This window comes from Ictalurus punctatus, chromosome 21 (assembly GCF_001660625.3).
Source record: "Ictalurus punctatus breed USDA103 chromosome 21, Coco_2.0, whole genome shotgun sequence".
NCBI lineage: Eukaryota > Metazoa > Chordata > Actinopteri > Siluriformes > Ictaluridae > Ictalurus > Ictalurus punctatus.
Window position 1 is genome coordinate 3,642,817 of NC_030436.2, and position 11,119 is coordinate 3,653,935.

The 11,119-nt window shown below is 36.8% G+C and overlaps 1 protein-coding gene across 1 annotated transcript in view; it reads left to right on the forward strand.

Moving 5' to 3' along the window:
• Positions 1 to 11,119, forward strand: part of syn2b (synapsin IIb) — a 70,646-nt gene that overhangs the window by 34,905 nt on the left and 24,622 nt on the right. Inside the window, exons 3-5 of the mRNA XM_017450360.3 lie at positions 3,719 to 3,810; positions 8,145 to 8,301; positions 11,013 to 11,102. Of these exons, the coding sequence (XP_017305849.2) occupies positions 3,719 to 3,810; positions 8,145 to 8,301; positions 11,013 to 11,102 (339 nt within the window). The remainder of the gene's footprint in view (positions 1 to 3,718; positions 3,811 to 8,144; positions 8,302 to 11,012; positions 11,103 to 11,119) is intronic.

Consider the following 11,119-nt stretch of genomic DNA (forward strand, 5'->3'; position numbering starts at 1 on the left):
TTGCTCCGCTAGTCCTTGAGCCTTTGCCAACATGGCTAACGCAACCAAAGCCATACAGGCCTCCCCAGTGGCTGAGGCTATAGTGAGTCCCACTGGCACCATTAATGCATGCTCAGTACTACTGGTTCCATATGGTTTCCTCCTGCTACACCTAATACCCATTTGCCTAACACACATCCAAAACATCTTATTATTTAGCATTTTATTTTATTACAGTTACTCCTGCACAGCTATTTGAACAGCACTTAAGTCTGTACTTATGTAAGGTACTGTATAACTGCATTCAGTGTGCAACGCGACTCTGAATATGGTCCAAGCTGTTTAAAACACCAGTTGTACACAATACCGCACCATCTGGAAACACAGTGTGAGAAGTAAATCATAATGAACATACTTTTGTGATATTATTCTCTTGGGGTGTGGTCTGATTTATGATTACCTGCTCCGAATGGAAGCAAAATCACATGACTACTTCGTTATTAATGGAGATTGAATCAAGCGTTTTTAATCTGTGAATATACCACTGCTAGGAAAAAATGTGAACTGTCTAAACTGCCACCCGTCACCCCCATTGATTGAGCATTTACCACCCGACTTATCACCGCAGACACACAACATAAGTATCTCAAACTACAGGCAAGAGATGATGAAGAGACTGTGAATCGGGTCTTATCGAAAATTATACGTCTGCAACTGCACTGTTTCTCACTGTAGCACGGAAAATAGGGATTAACAAGAGACGCTGCACTGATTACATGGGGGGAAAACAGTCAGGGTGATACACAGAATGGCTTTGAAATGGTTATGTAATTCTTTCACAAGCTATAATTAAAATGACTAATCTACAGTCACAATGTTTTGCAACTTTGACAGGAAAAACTGATATAACGTGTGGTTGGTGAAATTACACGTTGGGGTAATGACTAATGACCTAGTAATGGTTTTTCAATATAGCTACTGTTTAAAAAATTGGTCTGAGTAGAAAGTACTGTAAGAGAGATTATCTGTTATTATTTTTGAGGGATTTTTTTTTTTTTTTTTTTTGGACATAGCAAAACAGAACATCTTTTTGAATATGGGCTGAATAATTTATGAATTGAATGATTTGGTTTATACAGTAAAGGAGGAGACAGCGGAAGCATTTGGTTTCCCCTCTGGTAGCCCCAGTACAGACTGCAGCTGTAACAGCTTAAACTGCATGCCTTCATCCTAATTATTTACACCAGGCTGCCTCAATAGTATGAATGTAATCCAAATAGCCGCCGAGGCTTTTTACTTGAAAGACATCTTGTTCCATAACGTGATTTATAGCATTACCTGGAAACGCAGGTTTGTCCTTTTAGCTTGAAATATATAAAATTATTATTATTTCTGGATAACATATATATATATTTACCTGCCCATGTATGCATGATGACACCAAAAGTCAGATGTTTTAAAGTTGTTGCATTCTGTAACATACAGAAGAAGAAGAATCTTGGCTTTTAAGGGAAGAAAACCAGGCATAACAATAAAAATGTTTCGGAATTCAGTTGTCTAACATTCCATACTGTATGTTTCCCCCAACATGAGTTCTGTTGTCTCAATTGCCTGAGAAGTTTATTGCTAACTGAAAAAGTGGTACATTGGGCTTCAGAACTGTGTTCTCATAACCTTGGTTGAAGTCAGAATTATAAAAAATTTCTCATTTCTTCTCTAATGGGAGTACATCAGCAGGACATTATCACCTATTTTGTGTTGATTTACATAACATTAAGTAAATGAACCATCCAGTAAATATGTTTAGGAAGTATTTCATTTTGAGACTAATGATCCTGCACACTTCTATGGCCTGATTCATCCTGATACGTAGCGCGTCTACACTTGTGGATACCCTTAGGCGATGTCTCGATCAGCTCCCTAGCTTCGTAGGTCATGCATCAGTATGTCATGTGCACAAGTTTGGGCACTGGTAAAAACCCTGGCTCACTACACATTGATAACTCAATATCTGGCAGCACGATTACGTCCTCGTAGGATTTTATACGTCATAAAAACTTGTCAGCTTATTCATACGCATTTCTGTCCTGGTAAATCAAGCAGGATCGTACACAAGCTAGTGGATTTTTAAAAGAAAAAAAATCATTAAACACTAGACTCAAACAAACTGTGTATAGAGCGCCAAATAAAGTAATCATTTGGGAGCTACATGAGCGATAACAAGCTACTGATATTTGTAGCCAGAAGTTGGCTGAGAGTTCATCCACCATTTTTTTTTCGAGTTGAGAGGCTTCAGAGAACATAGTTGGTCGCTGGTTTTTGCGACGCAATGTGGGATTTTTTTAGAAAGTGAACGTTCCAGTGCACTGGAAGGATTTTGCGATTGACACAGCCATTAAAATGGCTGACTCCCTGCCCGATCAGTGCCCTGACAACTGAACTAGGGAGCTGCTTGAGACATACCCTTGATGTTTGCACTTCAGAAAAGCAGCTAACACCCAAGTAGTAGATAATCTCACATGCATACTATAAACCTGTACCTAAGAACTGCTGCTTTAATCATATCCATGATGCTCTACTGAACATCCACTCAAAGCACTTGTTACTGTCTGACTTTATTGTATATGTAGCCGGTCCATTCTGCCTAGCCCGGCTACACTGCGTTGTGTTCTGGTGCACAATAGACACTGGACACCGGCCTATCTTGTTGAACTCAGGTTTATTCGTCCCGCAGACAAGCTCAACATCTATTCAGAGTTCAAACAGAGCAAAACGTCGTCAAACAGGATTGATCTTCTCAACAAACCTCTCGCAGCCAAACTCAACGCCGACTCACTATCAACGTGAGACTAACTCAAAACATGTTAATAAAATACAAAAGATACAAATAACATGTCATTACATTGTGTTCTATGACATACAATTATATTAATAACAATTAGCTTTTTAACTTAATACATATTAACACAAATAATGATTATATTGCTGCACATTCACCACCAGGTGCAAAACAAAAAAATATATACATTCTATGAAGGAAAGGAATACACAAGCATATTTTCTTCTGCTTCTTCTTCTTCTTGTTTTTAATGGCGGTTGGCAAACCACTAACGGTGCATTACCGCCACCTACTGGACTGGAGTGTGGGCAGTAGATTGGCAGGAAAAGAAAAAGAAAAACAAACACACAAAAATAATAATAAGAAGAAGAAGAAGAAGAAGGAGAAGAAATAAAAAATAAAATAAAATTTAAAAAATAATAAACAAACTAATAATAATAATACCAAAACAATAATCCATAAATAAAAGAAAATAAAGAGATAAATAGCTATATAGTAGATATTCCTACTAGATTACTAAAGTCTCTCACTTAAATGACGCAATACGTCTGCTACCAATCGACAAAGAGCGCTATAACACAAATAAAGTACTCCCAACAGCAAGAACAGCAAACTATTAAATAACCGCGAAGGATTGTGGCGAAATTAATACATTTTACAGCGCAACACATGCCATAAAAAAACACAAATAAAAAACAATACATTTTATTTCCTATATCTGTTACATATACAGTTGTAGAAGTGTAATTATTTCTAATCTCACTCATGCCACTCTTGTCCCAGGCTTGCTTATTATGGTATTAGCGCTACATCCCGTTCTCTTTAAAGCGGCTTTGTGGTAATGACTACTCTTAAAAGTGCTCTATACTTATATTGAACTCACTCTTTATCATATTTCAGGCTGAATTCTCCGAGATCAACCTTGTCGCACATGCGAATGGAACATGCAGCGTGGACATGCAGGTTATTAGGAACGGGACTAAAGTTGTTCGGTAGGTTGGACTAGAACACTTATTCAAGCAAATATTTCCAAAATAGTGTGTGATATCCAATATTTTATGATTTTGTACATTCAACAATCTTAAGCAATCGAAACCTGTCTGTCGACTTTGAGACTGAGATCATGAACATTGACCACATATGAAAAGATTAGAATTTCCATTAGACTTCAAGAAAACCACAGTTTTCCTGTAAAGCAAACTACAGACCAAGTATGGGAAACCAAAATTACAGCTTACACCACACATGAACCAAAAGACTTACGCAATGAACTTTCAGGTGAGGAAAGGTAAGATAATAATACAGGTAATTTTCACAAGACTGCTTTACACAGCTGTGGGAGTCAGGATTCTCCCACAACCTGAAACGTGTTCAGGCATGTGTGACTCTCTTGTGTATGTTCATTTGTGTGTGTGTGTGTGTGTGTGTGTGTGTGTGTGTGTGTGTGTGTGTGTGTGTGTGTGTGTGTGGCCAGTGTGCCCAGTGTGTACATCACTCTTTTACACTCTGACATCTATGATACAGCATGCCAAAATCCTCTAAACACATTAAGTAAATTAAACATCAAGTAAATATGTTTAGGAAGTATTCCTTTTGAAAATATGGTGTTTTCTCCCACCCTCCATCCAATGCCTGATTAATCCTGATACTTCTGCACTTGTGACTCACTTCCGGTTGCTGTGGATGGTCCCACATGGATACCCTTAATATTTAACTTTAACACCCAAGTAGTAGATAATCCCACCTGCATAATGTAGACGTGTACCTAAGAACCGGATTCGGGGAGGGTTACTTTAAAAATGTATTCTGTTACAGTTACAAATGACTTCATAAAAATGTCATCAGTAACGTAGTCCAAGTATCACAATACGAAAGTAATGTAATCTGATTATTTTTAGATTACTTCAAGGCCACATATGTAAATAAAGAAGAGAAACGCAATATGGTCAAAAATACTTTTATTTAGAGCTTATTTTAGAGATTAAAACATGTTCAATGTTTGGATTTGTTTTAAATAAATAAATAAATAAATAAACAAACAAACAAGATCACTGTCCCTCATGCGGGTAACATTAAATTATAAAAGCTAGGCTGACCATATTCTGGTTTTCCAAAAAGAAGACATCTTTTTTTTTTTTTTTGGTGGGGGGTGGCGGCTTAATAGTGTTCAAAACAGTGTTAATATGAATGCAGATGTTAATACACTGAAAAAGACACACTACTAGTATCACATAAATATATAAAAATACTGTATATAAAATTGATTTCACTCTGCCCATGTTTAAAATTTTTTTTTGAATGTCCATGGAGTAAAATAAAATATTAGATGCCACGAGTGTACCTTCTCCCATCATTTACACATTTGAATGACCGTTTAATACGAATCAATGTGAGAACATGAAATTAAAAATGACCTTATATGGCCATGGGCATTGTTTCGACTCAGGACTGCTGTCATTTGCTGCTATGTTGATGGCGTACACCATAGCGCTTCACTTTCGCACGGTCACTGAGAGTAGGCTAATGCTTGAGAGGCAGGATTTTGGCGAATAGTTACTGCAAGCTTTTTATAATCGACCAATCGGTGTGCGAGAAGGCGGGAATTACAGAGAGGGGTTAAAGCGATGCAAACATGTGCACACACGATGCAGTATTAGACCATAAGCACATCATAATGAAACTAAAGCCAAATCCGGTACATTTTCTCAAATTTAGATGCTTTCTTAAGGTCCGGAAAGGAGGACATGTCCGGGAAAAAGAGGATGTATGGTCACCCTAACAAGAGCATCATTTATACCAAATTAACTGTGCGCAAAAAAGGAGGTTGCTCATGTGAGCCACGTCTGGCAAGAGAGAATCAGAACTATAATCAAGCAGCTGTCTATAGTGTGTTATGTCAAAAGAGTACTTGCTTTGGTTTTAAAAGAAAAAAATTGTAATCCTGATAGTATTCCCAATTTTTACAAAATGTACCTGTAATCTGATTACTTTGTGTGTTTTTTTTTAAACGGATTACAGTTAACAGTTTTTTGCATGCTGATTACGTAACGCAGTTACATGTATTCCATTACTCCCCAAGCCTGCTAAGAACTGCTGCTGTAATCGTGATGCTATAGTGGACATACTGAACATCCACTCACAGCACTTGTAACTGTCAGACTTTATAATATACAGTTGTAGAAGTGTAATTGTTTCTGATATTACTATTTATTTTCTCTCTTAAATCTGGTTCTCTCAAGTTATCCTCCTTGTGTTGTCTCAGAGGGCTTTTCACACGTGTGTACATGTTCTCCCATGCATTTGTCTGTGCTTGTGGATGGTCGACTTCTTGTCAGTGATTGTAGCCATCGGGCATTTAAAGAACTAATGGAAGGAAATGAAATTGAATCTTGTGGTGAGCTCTCTCTTAAAGGAAAACTCCTCCCTGAACGATTTGAGTCTTTATAATTAACATGATCTTCAGATTCATTTTATAATGAAATTCTGACTGTACCTTTTTAAAACATCACCTTTTTTAAAAAAATCATCATTTTGGTCTACTTCCTCTATGGTTAATGGTTTCCTACATCACCCACAATGCCATTCGTCTACCTGCTGATAGTGGTGTCAGTGGGATTTATCCCTCGTTTCATCTCTACATGAAGAGAACAAGACTCCTGCTCTGTCATCTCCATCTGTACACCCTGCTCAAACAGATCAGCTTCCAAAGCTTCAACTTTTATACCAATTCCGCCAACAACCACGTAGCGCTCTCACAGACAATTAACTAGCTGTAAGTCTCTCAGTGTGACTATGTCATATAGCTGCATTGCATTCTGGAACTTTGAGCCCAATGTTTGCTGTCTCCACTATTTCTACGTTGGACTTCTCATTAATATCACCTCGAACATTGCTAGAAAATAGTGAGTGAGAAAAGAATCGCGTGCTCTTTTGTTTTTAGGAGCTTACAGCAAAACCCTTATGCTTGAGATTGTGGATATCATTTTTTATCTCCTATTAAACGCCATTTTAACTGTCCTAGCAATGTCTCCCTGTGGTATCAGAGTGGCAGACAACTGCTAACTTCGTCCTGGACAAAAACAATTCACCAAAAAAAACAACAAATTAGCACTAGGATCACTAAACACGTCACACATGTTTCAATATAAATATATTTAATGCATTTCAGGGTTTTCTTTAATATGATCATAGATACAGTATATATCACATGTGTAAATAATTATCTATGTTTTATTACCTAATATCAAGCACATTTCACTGTGCTAAGAAACTATCCCTGCATAAACACACACAACAACAACACATTCTACTTATGTTCTTTTTGCTTGTGCTTTTTATCAGGCTTCATTGAAATTCTGTGTGCACAGAGGCTTTCGCATAGGCTCAGTGTTTATTCTTCTTCATCCACATGCACAAAAGAGGAGCCAGCACTTGCTCACTGACCCAAGGAGTCCTAGCTCACTGTCTTGTTTTCTTGTTTACTTTCCTCCTACTCTCAGACACTCAGTATCTTTTTGCTTTTCTAATGTCTCTTACAGGATCATTTTTATTTTATAGGTCTCATTTTCCTCCAACTTCCTGTATATATATGTTTGACTCTTTTGTAATATAACATGCAGTCCCAACTAACTGATGGAATTTCTTAGGTTCCAGAGAGTCCAGAGAGTGAAGCACATTTAAAATGTCAGGATTAGTTTTGGGAGTCCTCGTTATAGCCTCCCTCCAAGGCCGCCATGCCGCTTTTTTTTTTTTTTTTTTTTTTAGATTTATTAGGGTTTATTAGGTGTGCTTTCTTAAACGAACATTCTTGCTTGGCGTCAAATTGTCTGTTAAACGAAAAGATATATTTTAGAGGAGCTTAGCATAAGTATTAAATTTTAGATCTTAGTGTTTCCTTCTACACCGAAAGAAAAAATATTATTCAGGGAAGACTTGGGTGATTTGAGTCATACATATAAGGATCTGTGAGACTACAGTATTTTATATAAATTGCATCTAGTAGACACATATGATATGAGAAAAACCTCTGCAGAATTTTCAGATGAGAAATATGAGAACCATGTAAAAATCTCAAGATTAATGAGACATTAATTATAATATTTACTATATAAATATATTATTATATATTTATAATAATATTTATACATAACAGGCAATCTATTTACATATACTTGAAGGCACATACTGTACGATGAGTGTTACAATTATACATGTGTTCAATTATTCATACAGTATTTCATATTAATACATTAACTTAACTCATAAAGGCTGATATTAAAACTGTGCATTAGACAAAGTGCTAATGAAACTAGTGTGCCTCCTGCAGATCCTTCAAGCCCGACTTTGTACTGGTCCGACAGCATGCTTTCAGCATGGCCCAGAATGAGGACTTTCGTAATCTGATCATCGGCCTGCAATACGCTGGGATTCCCAGTGTGAATTCACTCGAGTCTATTTACAACCTCTGTGACAAGCCATGGGCGGTGAGTAAATTTTCTGCATGGATGAGTTTTCATTTTAGATGTGAAATGTTTCGAAAACTTTCCTACCATTTTTTATGCTCACTTTCAATTAGTAGAATTTCCTGCGCTCCATGAAGTGTCGGTGTATATCAGTTAGTGTCGGTACAACAATAGGGAGCATTCTTATATTTAAAAAGGCTCTGAATGCCAAAGCCAAAGAGGTGTGACCAGAACATTTAGTGACAGCTTTCAGGTTTATTTAGTGCACTCCATTTGAGATTTCTCCTATTAAGAAGTATAGTTTTCGGAACTATAAATCACAACAAAGTATATAGAGTATATATATTTTAATGCATTAAAATCATGTAACACACACCTAAACATGGATTGTCCCTTACATACATTCATATACACATAGTGGTGCTTGAACATCTCTGAACCCTTTATAATTTTCTAAACATATATATATATATATATATATATATATATATATATATATATATATATATATATATATATATATATATATATATATATTGTACATGGTCTTTTATTTATTATTCATTAAGGAAAATGAACCTCTATGTGAACCTCTAGGATTATCAGTTAATTTGTAGGTGAAATTAGAGTGAGTGCCCTGTTTTATTTAAAGAACAGGGATCAACAAAGTCTTAACAACACGTGTTTGTGGAAGTGTATCAGGGCACGAACAAAGGAGATTTCTGAGGACTTCAGAAAAAGAGTTGTTGAGGCTCATCAGGCTGGAAAAGGTTACAAAACCATTTCTAAAGAGTTTGGACTCCACCAATCCACATTCAGGCAGATTGTGAACAAATGGAGGAGATTTAAGCCCATTGTTAACCTCCGCAGGACCGGTCGACCTACAAAGACGTGTAATTAGGTCTCAAAAATGAACCCAGTCAACCATCAGGAGAACACTGAACAACACTGGTGTGCACGGCAGGGTTGCAAGGAGAAAGCCACTGCTCTCCAAAAAGAACACAGCTGCCTGTCTACAGTTTGCTAAAGATCACGTGGACAAGGCAGAAGGCTATTAGAAAAAATGTTTTGTGGACGGATAAGACGAAAACAGAATTTTTTTGGTTTAAACGAGAAGCGTTATGTTTGGAGAAAGGAAAACACTGCATTCCAGCATAAGAACCTTATACCATCTGTGAAACATGGTGTTGGTAGTTCCATGGTTTGAGCCTGTTTTTTAGGTATCTGAGCCAAGATGGCTTACCATCATTGCTGGAACAATGAATTCTGAGCTATACCAGTGAATTCATCTGTCCATGAACTGAATCTCAAGAGAAAGTGTTTCATGCAGCAAGACAACAACCCTAAGCACACAAGTCATTCTACACAAGAATGTTTAAAGAAAAAATGAAGTTAATGTTTAATGTTAATGTGCATGACCGTTCCAGCAGTTACCGGAAATGAGGGTCACAGCAGGTTCACATACTTTTGCCACTCACAGATACGTAATATTGGATCATTTTCCTCAATAAATAAATAAACAAATATAATCTTTTTGTATCATTTGTTTCAGTGGGTTCTTTTTGTCTACTTTTAGGACTGTTTTAGGTCATATTTATGCAGAAATATAGAAAATTCTAAAGGGTTCACAAACTTTCAAGCACCACTATATATATAAAAGCTGCTGTACAGATTCCATTCCGACTGCAGCACAGGAGCATCACAGACATTTTTACAGCCAGTATTGATTAACTAATGATCCAGCAATTTAATGAGTGAATCACACTTAACTAGCAAGGATTTATACTGGATACATTTTACCAGGAGCATTTGCTAGCATCTCAACATCAATCTTTGTAGAACGCCTTGGGAGGATTAACAAGTAAATAAAATGCATATGTCATTTTGATGAAAGATATTTATGGTTTATAAAATGGAGGTGTCAAAGTATGTTAAAGGCAGAAAAAATATATATATTTTGTCTCAATCCCAATTTAAAGCCCTGTTTGGCAGAATTCAGCGATAGTGACATATTATGGGGTTTCTCAGACTGTCACACACTTATGAAGTTATAAAAAAAATAAAGTGACGATGCACAAATGATGAAATAATTCCTACATGGCCAGAATTACTGTATATGTGGACACCCCTTCTGATCAGTTTTTGTCTATTTGAGACAACTACATATATTCAAGTATACAGCTATGCAATCTCCATACCCAAACATGAATTGGGTAATAGTGATAAATACAGTGACCTTCAACAGGGCTTTGTTTGTCAGTTTTCCAAATGCCCTAGCCTTGCCCCAGTCAACTATAAGTGCTGTAATTGCGTAAAAATGGAAGCATGTCGCAGCTGTAACAGCTCAGCCATGAAGCAGTAGACCACACAACCTCACAGAACTGGAGTTCTGAAAATATAATCTACCCTTTGTTGCAGTGTACAATGTCAGCTTCCAAACCTCCTGTTATAAAAGCAGAGGGGAAGGGCTGGAGGTGGGGTAACTCCATATTAATGGATATGGATGAGATGTTCAGGTGTCTACATACTTCTGACTATGCAGTATCACTTTGCTGTTGTAGCACTTGTTACAGTGAAAAAAGGAAAGTCCATTCCATCATGTCCATTTTTGAAATAATATGCAATGGCAACCTTTGGTAAATGGTCAATGGTCTGCACTTTTATAGAGTTTTTTTTTTTTTTTTTAACCTTTCTAGCGCTTTACACTGTCTCCTTTGTTTTTACTCCCTCAGTTTGCTCAACTGATAAGCACCTATAAAAAGCTGGGACCTGAAAAATTTCCTCTTATTGAGCAAACTTTCTACCCAAACTACAAAGACATGGTAAGTGTATTTATACC